At 41.8% G+C, this 19,666-nt stretch overlaps 2 protein-coding genes across 4 annotated transcripts in view; one reads left to right on the top strand and one right to left on the bottom strand.

Moving 5' to 3' along the window:
• afg2a (AFG2 AAA ATPase homolog A) overlaps window positions 1-8,713 on the bottom strand; it is a 377,888-nt gene extending 369,175 nt beyond the window's left edge. The window contains exons 1-2 of one of the 3 annotated variants that reach the window (XM_059965085.1): window positions 8,624-8,713; window positions 1,579-1,703 (exon numbers count right to left, since the gene is read on the bottom strand). In XM_059965085.1, coding sequence (XP_059821068.1) covers window positions 1,579-1,659 — 81 coding nt within the window. In that variant the 5' untranslated portion in view covers window positions 1,660-1,703; window positions 8,624-8,713. Of the gene's footprint in view, window positions 1-1,578; window positions 1,704-3,211; window positions 3,616-8,623 lie in introns of those variants that run through there. The other 2 variants (XM_059965086.1, XM_059965084.1) reach the window with 2 other exon arrangements.
• Window positions 5,742-19,666, top strand: part of nudt6 (nudix (nucleoside diphosphate linked moiety X)-type motif 6) — a 102,575-nt gene continuing 88,650 nt past the window's right edge. The window contains exon 1 of the mRNA XM_059965087.1: window positions 5,742-6,012. Coding sequence (XP_059821070.1) covers window positions 5,763-6,012 — 250 coding nt within the window. The 5' untranslated portion in view covers window positions 5,742-5,762. The remainder of the gene's footprint in view (window positions 6,013-19,666) is intronic.

Below are 19,666 nucleotides of genomic sequence, written 5' to 3'. Positions count from 1 at the left end.
AAGAAACAGGTCAGCACAATGCCGTGAGCTTCGGAGCCTGTACTGTACTATACTGTTCTGTTCTATATAAATATCATCCAGGAACACAATATTTTGATTCATCGGATCTGACCATTGTACCCAATCTCCACCACCCCAATCTCTGATTTGATTTTACTATTTGCCTCCCCATGATCACCACACAAAGACCAGCAAGAACTGTAATGGTGAATGAGTGCTTGTTTTGATGGAGATCCAGCAACAGTGATGTTCACAAACATCAGTCCTGGGATCTGTTACTTGTAGTACGGTATAAGAAATGATTTGGATGAAAAATATGTGGAGTCTGATTATTAAGTTTTAGGATGACTCAAAAATTGATGAACTTGCAGACAGTGAGCAAAATTGTCAATTAGCAGCAGGATATAACTGCAGTTATAAATTTGGATGGAGAAGGGTGGACTAATGAAAGGTGAGAAGTCAAATGCAAGAGGAAAATATACAGTAAAAGGCAGAAGCTTTAGGACCATTGAGGTACAGTGAGATCTTGCCTTGCACGTCCATAGCTCCCTGAAAGTGGAACACAAGTGGACAAGGAAATTAAGAAGGTGCAGCATATACTTGCGTTCATCAGTCAGGGCACTGAGTGTAGAAGTTGGGAAGTCCTGCTGCAACTGTGTAAAACTTCAGTTAGGACATGTTTGAAGTATTGTATGCAGCCACACTATAAGCAGAATGTAGAGGCTTCAGAGAGGGTGAAGAAACGGTTCTCCAGGATATTGACTGAATGATTGAAGCAGTTTAGTCATCCAAAGGGGTAGAGCAGAGTTGGGCTCAGATAGTCAAGATGCACAACCGCTCCTCCCTCCCTATCATCCTCAACACGGATGCCCCAGGGCTTTGGGGTGTGCTCATTGCTGTACACTCTGCTCACACATGACAGCACAGCCAAACACCCAAGTAATCACATTGTCAAGTTTGTTAACGACATGACCGTGGTGGGGCTTATCACCAACTACGATGAGACAATCTGCAGAGTCGAGGGGGAAGAGCTTGAGGCCTGGTGCCAGGCAAATAACCTCTTCCTCCACATCGACGAGACAAATGAGATGATAATCAACTTCAGGGGAACTCGCACCACCCACAATCCACTTTATGTCGGTGGCATAGCAGTGGAAGCTGGGAGCTGTTTCAAACTCCTGGGAGTAAACAGCTTGTGGTCAACCTCTCATGGTCCCAGAACACATTCTATACAAACAGGAAAGCTCACCAATGCTTCAGCTTTCTGAAGAGGCTGAAAAGAGCTGGACTCTGCACAACTATACTCACGACAAGCTTGCAGCATTAGTGTGCCTTAGGAACTCAAGCCTTTGAGGAGATTATGTGTCAATAATTAAGAAGTCCCAGAATACAAACTTCGCAATTATGAAGGAACTACAATGCATACCGGAGTCAGAATAGTGATGGGAAAACTTGAAGATGATATTTTTTTACTACATTGCAATTCTTGGAGACAGAAGTAACTAATGGGGAAATGAAAACATACTTCACTCCTGAGGACTTCTGTAACCCGATAAGACTGTTTCGGTAAACACTTACTTCCTGTCTGCCAGCAGCGCTGGTGAGGAGGATCGGTCTGCCAATGCAGATATTTGCCTGTTTCATGTTGTTAAGACCCATTTGAGCAAGACATCTTCGACAAGCCCTTGGTACCTTCTCATCAGCTGCAAGGAAATGAACAAAACCATGATGAGTACTTGCATTTTCCAGTTTTTCCCTGAAATCTTGGACATAATAGAGTTAATGTAAAACTATTTAAGTTTAAAAGTGCCATGATTCTATCAGTCTTGCCCACCTATGATTTAAGTGGGGTCTATCTGGCCTGTTTAATTGTTAAGCAAATTAAATTGGTCCCTATTTAAAGTAATACATTTTTTTGCAGCACAATACAAGACAGATACCATTTTGTCTGTCAGGTATGTTACAGCTTTTTGTCTGAATGCTCCAATTAGTTGTATTCTCCACCTGTTTCCCCCAGGTTTGAATTTTGATTCTTTCTTCTAACCATGAATTCACTTTCTTCAACAGCACTGAATGAACTAGCTTCAACCATACAATCAGGTGGTGCATTCCAGACTATCTGAAAAACAACGTACCCTTTAACCTTATAAAGGTGTCCAATTTTTAAATGAGGTTACATCCTGATGATGTAAATATTCAGTCCTGCAAACTGCTTTTCCATCATTCAGCAAAACAGAGGTGGGACCAGCAAGCAGCATTTACTCTCTGCTCCTCAGTTTGGGTTCCCCTTGGCTCCAGACCAAACCTCAGCCCTGTACAAATGGGGGAGCAATGAATTCTTGAGGCAAGATGAAAATGATTATCCTTCATGTAAAGGTGGCATTTGACCATGGATGGCATCAGTTTGCTCTAGTCAATAGAAGTCATGCAGTTAACTTTATCACCTGGAGCAAAATCTATGGTAAAGAAATACACCTGTATTGTTTTAGATCCATGGCCATTATTGGGAGCTTTTATCAAAATTACCTTGAATACTCATCTAATGCATTACAAGATTAGAGAGGAGCTGTTTATTGAAGTTTGCACAATCTTCAATTAGGTTTCAACTAAAAAATACAGAAAACACTAAGAACAGTCAGCAGGTTAGAAGTGTTGTCATTAGAACAACATAAATCGTTTACTGTTTGATTGAAACCACCACAAAATCCACATACCACAACTTACTATGTAGAATGAGAGCTTTTTACTCACTGTGACTACACCGGTTAAAATTGAGCTAACCAGTTAGCCTACCTCCTTATACTGTATAGATTGCACCGCAAGTCGCAGATCTTCAAGCACTGTTAGAACATGAGGGTGTCTGCCTCTGTCAACATTGTCGACATGGAGGGCCTCTTTCAATGTTTGACAAAGCCGATTGTTGCATCCGACGATTTCCAGACTCCTAACCCCATTACCTCTCTTACAACCCTTTTACTAATTACTTTAAAACGATTCCTGCGGTCCGAGAATCTGATCACTTCACGTATTAGCTAAATTGGAAGGAACCGATCATTTACAGGGCAAATATGTTTACGTATGTCAACCTCCACTGCTAATTTATCGTGCCGTTTCCTTTCAATCGTGGAAAGGTTTTGAAAAAAAAAATACACTGAAAGCTAAAATGTTGGTATACCGGTTACTAATGCATCCTCACAACAGCAGTCCGTACCTTTCTCTATGGTGTCAGAGACAGTCAGTACAAGGCAGGACTGCGTCTCGGTCTCCACACCGTCCAGCTTAGCCCCCGGACTGGGGGCACCAGGGGACTTCACCGGCGACGGCCAACAGTCCAGCCCAGCCCTGGGCGAGGCGCCCTGATCCCGCACCGGCTTGGACTTGGCTTTCTTTTTCGAGGACATGGTGTAAACAGGGCAACGTGATCCTCAGCAACGGAACGCTGTTTCCATGCGGCGCCGCGGCACTGACGTTGCACTTCCCCTGTGAAAGGGGAAAGGGCAGCCCGACCTACCGTAATCAATGACAAAGAGGCACCCTCCAGCGGAGATCCAGTTTTATTTAATTCAATGCTCATCCGTAGCAGAAATCTTATTCAGCACTGTTTCTCTCCATTTTCAGAAGTATTTCGTCTTCATACGCATTCAACACTTCGTTTTTTTCCCTCCGTTTTCAGGAATACGTCTTCATACGTTTACCAATAATGAATTCTAATGAAATTATTTTCAAGATATGTAATTCAAATCAGAAATGCTGAAAGTGCATTGCTTTTATAATGACTCAGAATCCGCAACCTATGAAGTGTTATAAAACTAGAAGTGTGCCAAATAAATTACGCAGTGCAAACTTACACAAACAGGAGACAACTCAATGTCTGAATAGTGTGATTTGTATGTAGTTTGAGAAATACACGTGTGCCTGGACTCTCAACACTACACTGAATCTACAAAGTAGAAAGTAAATTTGCAATCAAAGTGCAATACATGTCACCATTTTCTTGTGAGCATTCACAGTAAGTACAATGGAACCAATGAAAAGTTACACACAAAGACATTCAAGTGCAAAACAAACTGAACAAATGCAAATTAATAAATATTGAGAACATGAGATGCGGAGGTTGAGGAATAAGTTTAGTGTTGGGGTGAGTGAAGTTATTCTCTCTAGTTCAGGAGCTCAATGTCTAAGGGGTAATAACTGTTTCTGAAACTAGTGGTGTGAGACCTAAAGTTCCTGTTCCTCCTTCCTGATGGCAGCTTGGCCTGAATGTGTTAGGCATGCACAGACAGGCACCTCTCAGCCTCCACCCAGATAACAGGAGTCACCTGCCACTCGCTTCCAACTCGTCACCTGCAGCCTATTTAAACCCAGGTTTCATCCACAATCCTTGTTCACCCATTGGGCCAGCCAGCTGCTTCTAGCCTTTGGTGACCTTGTTGCCTGTGATATTTTGTATCTGTTTACTCTTGTTTTGTGGCTTGCTATTCTGCAGTCTATCATTAAAGTCACTGTAGATTACCACATCATCCCCTCTGCTCCGTTTTTGGATCAAGCCTTGGAAAAGGTGTTTCTGATGTTCTGTGGTGTGATTATTGGACAGTACTTTATTAATGTTTTCTTTCCTGTGGATGATTGGTGGGTGTGTGATCTGTAAATTTTTTGTGTGTAAGAGGGGATTGGGGGTTTTGATGCTACTGTTGCTGTTTTATTTTGTGAGTAAGGGGGGAGTTAGGGATTGTTGCTTTTTTCTGCAAGTGATGGGGTCAGGGATTGTTATTGCTGCTGTCTTTTTTCTGTGGGGGGGTGATATTTGAGTTTTGTTTATCTTTTTTGTGCTGGGGAGAGTTACTGTCTTTCATCAACACGATGATATTTTTGCATTTAATGGCTGTCTGGGGAAGATAAATATCAGTGTTGTATTGTACTTGATACTTTGACAATAAAATGAACCTTTGAAGCATCTTCTATATTTTCTGACAGGGAGGTGGGGTCCTTGATGGTGGGTGCTGCTTTCCTGTGACAGCACTCTTGTAGATGTGCTCAATGGTGCAGAGGGTTTTATCTGTGATTGACTGGGCTGTGTCCATTACTTTTTGCAAGCTTTTCCATCTAAGAATTTTCTAGTTGAATTAGATCAAAATACCAGTATCTTTTGCAATACAATGACATTGTTATTGATACCTAACTGGAAAGTGTGTATCCATGGGTTAGGAGTGGTAATATTCTTTTAATCTGATACAGCTTCATTGATTCTGAATGCTTGTTCAGAATTCGTCTTGCAAAGAAATTCCCATCTAATCACCAAAATCGTGTATTTGAAGGTGTTTTTAAAAATGATCAAAACAATCGTTATACACTGCATTTTCATACTTTTGTGCTGAACAGGAGATCACTGATTGTAAAAATCCAGACAGTTTACACGATTCGCTGTTCCACTAATCTCTGGCCCAACAGAGGGCAGGTTTTCTGCCAAACCTACATTCAGAAAATGATGAAGCAATTTGCTAAAAATGTCACTTTCAGTTCGGAAGTTTTGACTTCCAGGAGCACTATTATAACAGGGAATTTAAAAAAGCACTAAGGATGAGGGCAGGAGCAAAAAGGAATCGAGGGTAAACAACAACGTACTGAGATACTAGGGACAGGCACCGTTTCCATAATGCATCTTTCTGGTCGTTAACACAACTGCCAGTAGTGCCAGCAAGTCTCTCAGAGCTTTAACTGGGTGAAATGCGGTAACGGTTCAATCTCCTGCTGGCCGGTGTGTGATGAGCGGTAGGGCCATGCTGTTCCTGGGACTCCGTGCATGGGCGAGTGCCGCTGCCCCCTTCCGCCGCGTTGGGCGCGGGCTGCGGCGACCCGGAGCCCTTTTCTTCCCAAGTTACCGCTCAGGTTCAGTACAAGCGTCTCTAGTGACCATCGGCAAGGTGGACCGCTTTGGAGCAGTCACCGTTCACCTGGCACCTAAACACTTCCCACCTCAACTGGACGAGCTCAAATTCCAAAAACTACTGCAGGGCAAGTAATATAAAATAATTGGTCTTCCTCTGGACAGTCCCCACGTAATATTAAGGGGCAACGTTTTAATTTAAGGGTGTAGAGCGTCACTTGTTATTTATTAAACCATGAAAGTGCCCTTTAATCGAATGTTGTTATTAAATGTAGGTTCAGTTTTGCTGCAAGGTGGCCAGCTTTGTTAAGGCTTCACTTTATGTAAGAGCTTTTGCAGTTTTTACATAATACATTGTACAGTGAGTTCCAGTTAATTGGCCCATTGGTTAATCAGGGCAGCCGTTTATTTGGGACAACTCTTAAAGAACAAAAAAAGAGCCGGGATTCCTTTAGTTTATTTGGGACACTGCTGCTCAATTGAGACGGGCGTCTGATGCCAAACAGTTTTCAACTAGTGTCAGTCCCAAGTACTTGTACAGCTGTTATGCACACATTGTGTTTAGAGTGAACAGTTGTTAAATAACATTATTTGTGTGAGTTTCTGTTCTAAAAGCTTTTTCATGAATTTTGGCACTGATAGTTGGCATAAAATAAGCAGCAAGACAATTTAGAACTGTTTTGCTCATTGTGGTTTCAAGCATTCTAGGCTTGGAGATGCCAGGAGTGATATGAAACAATTTCACTACTTCAAGTCGGGAACTAAGAATTTTAAGGTATTGAAAATCATCTTAAATGTTAGAATAAAAATGAAGATTTGGGGATGTAATCATCATCAAAAGCACTGTATGAAAGCAGTCCATTATCTGCACTAGGCGTCGGTGCAAATTTTATTCATTGAGGATCAATAGAAAGAACACAGCAGGGTGTTGGTTGTCCATTGCACCAATGCTGACACTGAAACCTGTTCAGGAGAGATTTTAAAGTACAGTAGAAGTGCCATTGTACAGCAACAGATCCACTCTCAACATCAGCATTTCTGGTCCCCTGGTGCAAGTAGCTGGTTGCAGTGGATAACCGTGACTTTGCCTTATCATGCCCTTCGCTCTCCACGAAGCGTTGCAGAACCACCTTCTGAGCCGTTGGATCCCACTGTTGATCTCACCCGCCCAGTCTGCCAGAACTGACTTCATGTGCGTGTCCTTATTTCACTGGGGTATGAGGCCTGCGGTTACCCTTGCCTGGTTTATCCTGCATGGAGAAGTGGTGTACTGGGGTGTGATTGCTGTCACATGCAAATAGCTACTTGGAGCAACAGGTGAGAGTTGAGTGGTGAGGACCAAAGGTGAGTGAGCTGCCCCAGAATGGATACAACAGGCCCTTGCATCAGAGGTGCTACCCCTCTGGACACCCCATACAAGGCAGTGTACACCAGATGAATTACTCTGATAACTATAAGGAACTAGTATACAGTTCTGTATTACTGTAGTAGCATTGGTAGTTTTAATTAGTACAGTGTTATTTAAATACATAATTTGTTGCTCAGTTAAACATTAATTTGTCTTTTTTAATACCAACTTCAGGTAATTGGGACAGCCATTTAATTGGGCCAAAATGTACTGGTCCTGATGTGTCCCAGTTAACTGGAATCCACTGCATATCCTTTTTGGTAGATTTCAAATTTATTTCAGATTTCGAGTTTCAGTTTTTCCTTCATTTGGCGGAAAAATTAAAGTGACTTTACTTTAGTGATACTCTAAAGCAATTTGCCATAATGCCATTTCCCACAGGGTATAGTTTACAAGTCTGATTTCTATGGGTACACATACCAAACATTATAACAAGGGAATTAAAAGGAAACAGATTAAGAGAGAAGAGCAAAAAAGAAATTGGGAGGGGGAGGGAAGATAGAATCCAGTTATTCTGCAGAATTATTTTATTAGTCCTTGAAAACCTGGGAACTATTTGTCCAGAGTAACATACAAAATCAGGAGGAAATCAGCAGTATCTATGGAGAGGAATATGTGGTTGACATTTTGGGATGGCTCTCCCTCTCCCTCCCTCTCCCTCCCTCTCCCTCCCTCTCCCTCCCTCTCCCTCCCTCTCCCTCCCTCTCCCTCCCTCTCCCTCCCTCTCCCTCCCTCTCCCTCCCTCTCCCTCCCTCTCCCTCCCTCTCCCTCCCTCTCCCTCCCTCTGAGTTCCTCTGGATTTCCAGCATCTGCAGAATCTCTTGTGTTCACACAGTTGGTTTGCTTAGTTCAGAGGTCATGTGCTTTGGAATGCTTTACAAAAGGACACCTTTGGCAGATATTTAAAAAATAAATCAGGAACATTAATTATAGTTATTCCCCTTTTGAGTTCCAAGGTTTGGAGTCATGGCGGGCCTACAGAACTGCCGATTAACAGAATTCTTTGCAACATGTATTTCCAAACATTACTGAATTTGACAATTTGCACCATCAGTTTCAGTGGAACACCAGGCAATTTGGAGAAATTTTATTGTCCTTGGCAAGGAAGTGCTATTTGCAAAGAATCAGAATTCATTGTAAATCTCAGCATATGCCATTAATTTATCACTTAAACAACTTGACGCTGCAACAATTACTATTGTTATTTTCTAGCTGTTGCTTTGGAATAGACAGTAATGAACATGATGGCAGTGTAATTTGCAAACTATAGTTAAAACAATTGAATGAATGATGATCATTATGAGAGGAACAGCTAAAAGATTGCTACATACCTGTTTCTCATACACAGGAGCATTCTTGTATTATGGTGGCAGGTAGACTGGATCTGTCGATTCACAGACATCTCCAACTGAAGAGGAAGTTGAGTAATCACCAGATTCAGAAAAAGTCTTCAAAGTTTAGGTCATTTTCCATGTCTAACATCTTAAATTTTGTTAATAAAAAAACACCATATTTTATTTAAATAAAAAGCTAAAGATAGATACAAATTTCATTTACCAAACTTAAAGTACAGTTTGCATACAAACCGTAACTATTAGAGTGCAAATATATCTATAACTTGAAACCCTAACAGAAATGTTGCATGAAGTAAATAGATGAACTAATGCATCATAATAAATGGTAGATGGGGATGGATAAGATGAGGTTGTTTTAAGACCATGAGATATAGGAGCAAAATAGACCATTTGGTCCATTGACAATGCTCTGCCATTCAATCATGGCTGATCCTTTTTTTTCCCCTCCTTAACCTTATTCCCCAGCCTTCTCCTTCTAACCTATCAATCTCTGCTTTAAATGCTCACAACTACCTGCTTTCCTGCTTTCTTAAAGAGTGGAGTGACATTTGCAATCTTCCAGTCCTCTGGCATCGTGACAGAGTCCAATGATTTTTTTTGAATTGTTTTTTTATGTCTCCCCAATTTCTAATACTACCTCTTTCAGAACCCTAGGGTGCAGTTCATCTGGTCTGGGTGACTTTTGTCGCCTTAGGTCTTTCAGCTTTTTGAGCACCTTCTCCCTGGTAATAGTAACCATACCCATTTCTCTTCCTTCACATACTACAACATCAGGCACACAGCTAGTGTCATCCACAGTGAAGACTGATGCAAAATACTCAATTAGTTCACCTGCTATCTCCTTATCCCATGTTATTATTTTTCTGGCCTCACTTTCTAGCGGTCTACTCTCATCTCTTTTATTTTTTTTACAAACTTGAAAAAGCTTTTACTATCCACTTTGACATTGTTTGCTAGCTTGCTTTCATATTTCATCTTTTCCCTTCTGATAATTCTTTATGTTGCTCTCTGTAGGTTTTTAAAAATTTCCCAATCCTCTATCTTAGGGCTAATTTTTGTTTTGTTGTATGCACTCTTATTTGTTGCCCAGCTGATCACAATGTTTTCAAAGTGGTTTAACTATAGAGCCCTAGACTATTAGTGCATAGAAACAAGCCCTTTGGCCCATCTAGTTCATGCCAAAATGTGACTCTGCCTAGTCCAATTGACCAGTACCTGGACCGTAAGCCCTCAATACCCTTTCCATTCATGTACTTATCCAACCTTTTTAATGTTGTGATTGATCCTGTATCCACCATTTCTGCTGGCAGCTTGTTCCAGACTCGCACCATCAAGTTCAATTTTAATTGTCATTCAACCAACATGAATGCCCAGGAATACAGCCAAACAAAACAGCATTATTCTGGGGCCAGGATGCAAAACACTGTACCAACAGTCATCACAGCAAAAGGCACATATAAGCTCACAGTAAAGTACAGTCACAGAAAAATGTAGTCCAAGTTCCTGAGTCCATGAATGCTGCAGCAGTCTGCAGTTGAGCACAGCCCAACTTGTCTTCTGCTGAGCAAACAGTAGGGGCCAGCATGGATGCAGTGCCACACTGCCTCCGCCACTCCAGTGGAGCACCCGACTCCGATGCCTCCCTCTGGGTGACTGAAAACAGGAGACACCTCAGCTTGAGGCCTAGTCCTTGCTATGACCAAGGCCACACAGCGCCCCCACAGTTCACCAATAAACCAATGACTTGCACTTGCACTTGCAGCATTCCACATTAACAATGTCCAGCAGCATCTTGGGATTACAAGAAAAGTGACCAAAATGTGCATTCACTGTTAGGCTGAACACCTCCTTTGTGCAGCGATGTTTCTTTAGCATAGGCAGCATCACTGTCCACACCACGTCCAACTCCTTCAGTTTCTCCACCAATGACAGGGTAGATCCACCGTACTTTAAGTTCTTAATGTCCAGCAGGGTCTTATGATTGTAAAAAAAAATACGTTTATCATCCAAGTGAAGAAGTTTCCACTCAGGTTCCCCTTAATTATTTCCTTTCATCTTTAATCTATGACCTGTATTTGTAGTCTCACCCACCCTCAATGGAATAAGCCTGTTGCATTTATCCCATCTTTAGCCCTCATAATTTTGTATATCCATAACAATTTTCAACTCATTCTCCTATGCTACAAGGAGTAAAGTCCTAACCTATTCCTGTTTTCTTTATATCTCAGGTCCCCAAGTGCTAGCAAAATCCTCATATATTTTCTTCATACACTTTCAATCTTATAACTTTTCTATATGTAGGAGCCTAGAGCTGCATAGAACACTCCAAATTTGGATTTACCAACTTCTTTCTCAACTTAAACATAACTTCCCAATTCCTGTACTCAATACACCCAACATATTGATATAGTCACGAAAAAGGCATGCCAGCAGCCATATTTCATTAGGAGTTTGAGGGAATTTGGTATGTCACCAAAGACTAACGATTTTCCTCAGATGGACCAGAGAGAGACTTCTGACAGGTTGTATCATTGCTTGGTACAATGCACAGGATTAGAAAAAGCTGCAGAGGGCTGTAGACTCAGCCAGCTCCATCACAGGCACGAGCCTCCCTACCATTGAAGTATATAAAAGACAAACTGTTGTTTAACTGAGGAATGATTAATGTATTTAAATAAAATCAAGAACAAATTAGAACACTACCAATACCTCTACAGTACTATATCATTTATTAGTTTCTAATAGCCATTGACCATGGATTTCATCTGCCGTGCTCTTTTGATTGGCTGTAAATGAACACAAACAGCACAGATAACCAGTGCAGGTAGTGGACTGCCTTCATACAATGCTTTATGATTGCAAACTGCAAATCTTCATTTTCATTGTAACATTCAAAGTGATTGTTGATACCTTCATAATACCTAAATGTTGAAGAAGTGAAATAGTTTCGTTTTCACTGCTGGCTATTTCTGGCATCTTCAAGCCTGAATATTGTAACGGCAGTGAGCAAAATGGTTCCAAATTGTCTTACTGTTTATTTCTCACCAATTATCAGTGTCAAAAATCACACACAAAATGCTGGTGGAACACATGAGGCCAGACAGCATCTATGAGGAGAAGCACTGTCAAAAATCACTTTTTTGAACACAAACATGCAACTGACACTATTTTTAAAAACTGATTGCACTAAGCATGGTGTAGTGTCTAATAGCCAAGCAAATACTTATGACTGATGCTAGTTAGTTAGTTGGCAATTGTGTCCTAAGTAAAGAAATGGAATCTTTTTTTTAAATTTAGTTTTTGTTCTTTCAGTGTTGTTCCAAATAAATGGCCGCCCCAATCAACCAATGGCTCAATTAACTAGAATACACTGTATTTGCAGTAGAAGTACATCTTAATAGATAAGACCAACATTGAATATTTAAACCTCTTGATTGGGAAACCAGTTACCTAAAACATTCTATGTTTACTATTTTATTTTGAGTGGTGTCCCTCTGAATACACATGTCCCTCAAATATCGATTGATAAGTACGACCATGATAATGCATTAAGTGGCAAAAAGCCAGTCTGGAGCCTTTGATGTATTTATCTCATCCTGGAGGTTTCAAGGTAGTCCAATTAACTTTTGCCATTGATCTATTATATTCCCCTGTATTACAAGAGTGTTAAACTCAGGGTGTCCCATCCTGATGGATTGTTTCAATACCTTGAACAACCAGTACTGGCAATGAATGTCACATATAGCACACTATCTTTACAGAAGTGCTTTGTCAATATCCAAAACACATTACACATTTCTTAAGTGGCCTCCCACCTAAGAACACCAGTAATAAACAAGTGGTATTTATCTGGGTAGCTGATTTTGTATTTCAGGACCAATTGCCATTTGTAGTTTACATTCAAAAACAATTTGAAGCTGCTTCCTATTTCTATTATAGCCACCTCCCTAATTCTGTGTAGATTCAGCAGAATGGTATCTAGAGTGGAAAGCAATGATTGTGTAGACAGATTTCAGATAATTCATCTGGGTAGAGTATATTAAGGAAATTCTCTCACATTTATATGAAATCATGGAAGTCCTGTTAGCCCTGGAAGGATATAGTGGCCTTGGAGGGAATATGGCTTTGATAGCTCAGAATAGTATCTGGAAACCTAATAACAAATTAAGCTAAATAACAGGTACCCTAAGATGGCACCAGAGTGTGCCATCTCTATTCAAGATGGCTTTTATTGTCATGGGCAACCGACTGGTTAAATGGATAGAAACATTTTTTACATTGGGGTTATCCTGACTTGGAGCTGCATGGTCTAAAAATTAAAAATGTTAAATGCTTGGATTTGTATTTTGCAAAGAACATGTAAAACAAGATCAGTTGTTAGCATCAACTTGACATTATCATACTCACTGTATAGGTGTGTCTGGTAGAATTTGGGAGGAGCTGCTGGGAATGTGGGAATAAAATGGAATTACTGTGAATGGGTACTTGATGACCCGCACAGATTCATTGAACTAAAGGACCTACCTCTGCGCTATCAGGGCTGCTGTGAAGGGAACAACCCTGGCTCAATAACAGGTTTATTCCATTAGTAGCACCAATTGTCAATAGAAGAGAGGTGCCAAGTACGAAAAGCTGCACCAGAGCTCTACAAGCGAGTGCATACCACATCTGCAGTTAGCAAACGTTAATCAATCACATAAGGAAACAGGACAGCACTCCACAGTATGATGATATGTTATTAAAGGTAGTGTATGATTTGGGATGGGGAGGATGTGGGCACTAGTGATGAGCATCAAAGACCAAAAACTTTCTTCAGACTAAGTGCTGAATCATTGATCCATCTCATCATCCTGTTGAGGTGTCTTACAGAAGCTGGTCCTCAATCAATTGGATTCACTTCACGTTCTCACCAGAAACATCTGGCTGACTTGGTTAAGGTTTACACTCCAGGAAGATCTCTACCTTAGTCAAGCAAGACCAATAAAACTACAGCACTGATACTGCTACCTTGACCAGCCAGGTGTGCTGTCTTCAACTTCAATCCAGCCCAACAGTTCATGCAATATGTTTTTTACAGTCTAACCAGCTGATAATAACCTGCAGACTGATAATCACTGTGTTTTGACACAACCACTTAGCTCAAAGTCCTCATTAGTGTTCTTGATCAAAAAGTGTGTTCCAGAATTGAATAGAGAGTGTTTTCCTTATCATCAAGGCAGAACTTTATCAACTTAAACTTTTATCAGTGTTACGAAGGATGAACAGCTCTGATGGGCAGAAGGGTGCAAGGTTACCCATGTCCCACTCCCCTGGGAGAATTACAAACCGTTACTGTTGCCAGGCTGCTAATGAGAGAGAAAGAGATGGAACAAAACATACTGGGACTGGAACATTTGCTTCAGACAAGGGTGAGATAACACCGGGGGAGAAAGAGACCATATTATGACTCCTGTAAGACTTACGGCTCCAGAGAGGGCTGTTTACTTGGTACTATTCTGTTCATTAAAATTCCTCAGTGGACAGCTGGAGTGGCCTGGTTTGATGGACAAAGCCATTCAAAACTGATTGACACCTGAGACCCGTGAGTAGGGATAAAAGTGAGGTCTGGGGAGACACCCCTCAGATGCACCAAGAGACACACTAGTGAGCACTGTTTAAGTGTTGGAACCCACAAGAAAAGTGTGGGGCATCGGAGACCGAACGAAGGATCGGAGTGTTTATAGTGTGGCCGGTAGGGCCTTGTGTGTGTGTCCACCCTTGCCTGGGTGACGAGTCCACCATAGAAGAATGGTCTAGCTAAAGGACGGAGGGGTCATACCTGAATGGCCACAACAACACATCGACGGATCAAGAACGTAAAGGAAGGTTTGACTGGCTGTCACTGTTTGATCGCTCTCTTTCTCTCTCTCTCTCTCTCTCTCTCTCTCTCCAACAATTACAATACATCGACCAACAACTACCTCAGCCTGTATGAACTGAACTGAACTTTATACTTTCCCATGATACTTCATTATCTCCTAGACAACGATAGAGCTTGTTTATTATTGGTTATTATTATACCCACACTTTTAGGTTTAGTATTGCTAACGTGTATTTTCTGTATATTCGCATTGTTGATATTGATTTGTATATTTTACTAATAAACACTGTTTCGAAAATAGTACCAGACTCCAACGGATACTTCTATCTTTGCTGGTAAGACACCCAGTTACGGGGTACGTAACAAATTGGGGCCTTGTCTTGAGATCTGATACCAAATTGGGGGGCCAGTGAATCGGACTATAAGTCCATTATTTGTTCTGGTTGCGTGGGTAGCCAGACGGGAAACCAGCAAAGATGGATGTAGACGAATTTATAGAAAACCTGAAGGCGCTAGAGAGTGCCAAAAAGACGGACTTGGTGAATATTGCGAAAGGTTTAAATCTCACAGAGGTGAAGACGTCAATGAAGAAGTGGGAGATACAGAGGGCCATAGCCCAGTATTATATATCCAAGGATGTGTTCATGCCGGGGGTATTGGAACTTATCCCTGGAAAGAAACCAGTTGTTGGGGTGGTTCAGTTAGAGGTGGAAAAATGAAGCTTGGACGCAGAACAGAAGAAAAGGGAGCATGAGATCCTGCTAAAGGAGTTGGAGGCGAAAAGGGAGAAAGAAAGAGCTGAGTTTGTTGAGAAGGAGAAGCAGAGGGAGCATGAACTTAGGTTAAAACAGCTGGAAGCTGAAAGGAGGATGGAGGAAGCTGAAAAACAACGGCAGTTCGAGAGGAAGAAATGGCAACATGTGGGTAGCGCGGCAGACCGTGAGGAGAAATTTAATGTTAGTAGGGAGTTTAGGTTAGTACCTCCGTTCGAGGAGACGGATAGTTACTTCTTGCATTTTGAAAAGGTGGCAGTGAATCAGAAGTGGCCCAGCGATCAGTGGGTGGCGTTGTTACAAAGTGTGTTAAAAAGTAAGGCTCAATGGGCATATGCGGCGTTGTCCATGGACGAGTCTGCGGATTATGAGGAAGTAAAAGAGGCTATCCTTCGGGCCTATGAGTTGGTACCTGAAGCGCATAGACAAAAGTTCAGAGATTTAAAAAAAACGGTGGAATCAGACGTATGCAGAGTTTGCCTATGAAAAAGGTGTGCTCTTGGATCGTTGGTGTGCTGCAGTGTTTAGGATAATATCAGGATGTATCTGAACGAGAAGCCGAATAAGTCTATATCGGAATTTGCCAGGTTCGCAGATGAATATGCCCTAACCCACAAGACAAAGTTTTCCTCGAATAAGAGTTATCAGAAAGGTAGTAGGGACGGTAGAGAAAGTCCACCGGCTAAGGTAGAGAGTAGGCCGGGAGCTAGTGGTAAAGGTGAGGAGGAGAACAAGCAGGCTGGCAGGAAGTTTTCTGGCTTGACCTGTTATAATTGTGGAAAATTTGGTCATATTGCATCTAAGTGCTTTGCTCCGAAGAAGGAGACAGGAAAAGGGAAAACGGCAGTCCCTACAGGGTGTATTGAGTCGATCAGCAAATCGACGAGGAAGGCAAAGGTAGATAGAGTATGAGAGGGGCGTGAGAAATTTATTTCAGAAGGGACGGTGTCTGTGAAAGAAGGGGAGACCCCAGTTCCAGTGAGAATCTGGAGAGATACTGGGGTTGATCAGTCATTGATCCTAAGTAAGGTGCTAGATTTTGGTCCTGAGACTGGAGAGGTAGTTTTAAGAGGTATAGGAAAAGGGACAGAAGCTGTGCCTTTGCATGGGATCATTATAAATTGTGACCTGGTATCTGGACCAGTTGAAGTAGGGGTACGGTCAGAATTACCGAGAGACGGCGTGGACGTCCTTCTTGGTAATGATTTAGCAGGTGGTGAGGTGTGTTCAGCTGTGAAATTAACGAGCAAGCCTGTGAAGGCTGAGGACCCGCCCCTGGATTCTAAGATCTACCCCGCATGCGTGACCACTCGCAGCATGTCGAGAAAGGCAGCTGAGAAAGAGACCAGTTTAAATGAGTCCTGTGTTGATTTGGCTGAGACGTTTTTACCAACCCTGTACCAAGAGGGGTTAGGGGATGGTAAAATGGAGAATAGGGAGGTGTAAAAGAGTAAAGGAGAGGAGGTAGACCTACCCTTAGCCAGGAAGGAATTTATAGAGGTACAGAGTAAAGATGAGAAACAGATAAGGCAGTTAGAAGGTCCAGGGTTGGACATGGATGATCTGTCTGGCTTGACAGAGCAGTTTGAAGAAGTTGAAAATTTTAAATGTGTTCCCAATAATGATATAAGAGCAGTCCTAGATGAAAAGGATGCCGTTACCTTGAAGGAGTCTGCTGGATTAGCAGATGAAGTTGTTTTAACCCGCAGGGTTGAGTTTACTCCGGATGGGAGTTGCCCAGAGAGTAACTGGGAGGATCAGGGGAACTTAGAATTTGAAAAAGGGACTGGTATGGAAAGCCTGGAAGAGGTAGATGTCCCGTTTGAGTGTGTTCAGGATGTGAAGGATGTGGATGCACAGGGTACTGAACCTAGTATTGAAACTCAGGAAAAGTCTGAGGTATCTGATTTAGTTGAAAAGGAATGCAGTTCTTTTAGGTCAGATGGACTTGGTTCAGTGAAGAAAGGGTTAACCTTGGTACCAGTGGAGAGTGAGAATTCTCAGTTGTTTGTGTTAGAAGGTGTGTTAAAAGTTAGTGAGGAGATGAAAGGTGGTGATGTGAATATTATTGAAGGAGAAGGGAAAAGTGTTGTTCCTAAATTGAATAAAGAAAATTTAAAGTCTGGATTGGTTTCAGAAGCAGTAACCAGGCTGAAGGAACAATGGCTTGTTAACAAGGTGCCTGTGAATCAATTACAGTTTGTTTTGGAATGTAAAGATAAACAACTTGCTGATGTTATTCAGGGATGTGATTTGGTGGGACAGAAACAAAAGTGCTGTTTTGACAAAGAGGGACCACTTGTAGATGGTAAACTGAAAACTAATAGAATGAAGGGTCCTGAAGATAAAACTAATGATTTGCTCAAAAATAAAGAATTGTGTGGAAGTTCAGAAAATGGGCTCAGTTTGGAAAACATTGGTGATAAGATAACTCCTATGAAAAGAGTATGTGAAAGTCTATTCCACACTGGTGAGCAAGCTAACCACGTGAGAGTTAAGTGGAAAAGGGGCAAAAGTTGACAAATGCCACAGGATCTGGTTTTGAGGGAATAATAAATAATAAAGACAACACCATGGAAGACTGACTGTTAAGTTTAAAAGTAAAATAGAGATTAGTTTTTGCACAAACTTTTGTAATGTACCACAGTATAATCACACATGTATTGGTTCACATTTTGTAATATACACTTAAGCTAAGATCACAACCCTTTAGTTTTGTTTTGCTGACGAAAAGGAAAAATAGGTGGTTATTAAATTGGAGTCTGATGCTACAGGAATTTATTAAGATACAAGATATTAAGATATTAAAATACACCATATTAAAGGAAGTGACAATGTAATCACTAACTGGTTATCTAGATGCTAAGTGAAGGTATATCTGTATTGGTTTATAGTTAAGAACACTTCTGTATTTTTGCTAAACTCTGTAATCCTGTAACATGCTGTACTAGTTAATTTTCCCCTTTGGTGAAAATTCCTAGAAGGATGGGAGTGTTACGAAGGATGAACAGCTCTGATGGGCAGAAGGGTGCAAGGTTGCCCATGTCCCCCTCCCCTGGGAGAATTACAAACCGTTACTGTTGCCAGGCTGCTAATGAGAGAGAAAGAGATGAACAAAACATACTGGAACTGGAACATTTGCTTCAGACAAGGGCGAGATAACACCGGGGAAGAAAGAGACCATATTATGACTCCTGTAAGACTTACGGCTCCGGAGAGGCCTGTTTACTTGGTACTATTCTGTTCATTAAAATTCCTCAGTGGACAGCCAGAGTGGGCTGGTTTGATGGGCTAAGCCATTCAAAACTGATTGACATCTGAGACCCCGTGAGTAGGGATAATAGTGAGGTCTGGGGAGACACCCCTCAGACGCACCAAGAGACACACTAGTGAGCACTGCTTGAGTGTTGGAACCCACGAGAAAAGTATGGGGCATCGGAGACCGAACGAAGGATTCGTCAATTTTAACTCACAGTGTTTATAGCGTGGCCGGTAGGGCCTTGTGTGTGTGTCCACCCTTGCCTGGGTGATGAGTCCACCATAGAAGAACGGTCTAGCTAAAGGACAGAGGGGTCATACCTGAATGGCCACAAAAACACATCGACGGATCAAGAACGTAAAGGAAGGTTTGACTGGCTGTCACTGTTTGACATCTCTATCTCTATCTCTCTCTCTCTCTCTCTCTCTCTCTCTCTCTCTCTCTCTCTCTCTCTCTCTCTCTCTCTCTCTCTCTCTCTCTCTCTCTCTCTCTCTCTCTCTCTCTCTCTCCCCCTCTCTCCCTCTCTCCCTCTCTCCCTCTCTCCCTCTCTCCCTCTCTCCCTCCCTCTCTCCCTCTCTCCCTCTCTCCCTCCCTCTCTCCCTCTCTCCCTCCCTCCCTCTCCCCCTCTCCCCCTCTCCCCCTCTCCCCGTCTCCCCCTCTCTACCTCTACCTCAGCCTGCATGAACTGAACTGTATACTTTCTCGTGATACTTCATTATCCCCTAGACATCGATAGAGCTTGTTTATTATTGATTATTATTATACCCACACTTTTAGGTTTAGTTTTGCTAACCTGTTTTATCTGTATATTTGCATTGTTGATATTGATTTGTATGTTTTACTAATAAACACTGTTTCGAAAATAGTACCAGACTCCAACGGATACTTCTATCTTTGCTGGTAAGACACCCAGTTACGGGGTACGTAACATCAGCTTCCTCAAAAATTAAGCAGCCCATTATGGAATTCAGTGAAACCTAGACAACATCCAAACATGGTCTGAAAACTGGCATGTAACATTCATGCCACAGTCTAGAACTCTTCAACAGAACAGTCTAACTACTTGCTCTTTGGTCTCAATGCTCTTCCCGTTGGTAATACATGCACCATCAACATCCTGTAGTGAG

Source organism: Hypanus sabinus, chromosome 3, assembly GCF_030144855.1.
Source record: "Hypanus sabinus isolate sHypSab1 chromosome 3, sHypSab1.hap1, whole genome shotgun sequence".
In the NCBI taxonomy this organism is placed as follows: domain Eukaryota; kingdom Metazoa; phylum Chordata; class Chondrichthyes; order Myliobatiformes; family Dasyatidae; genus Hypanus; species Hypanus sabinus.
This window is presented reverse-complemented; position numbering and strand designations above follow the sequence as displayed.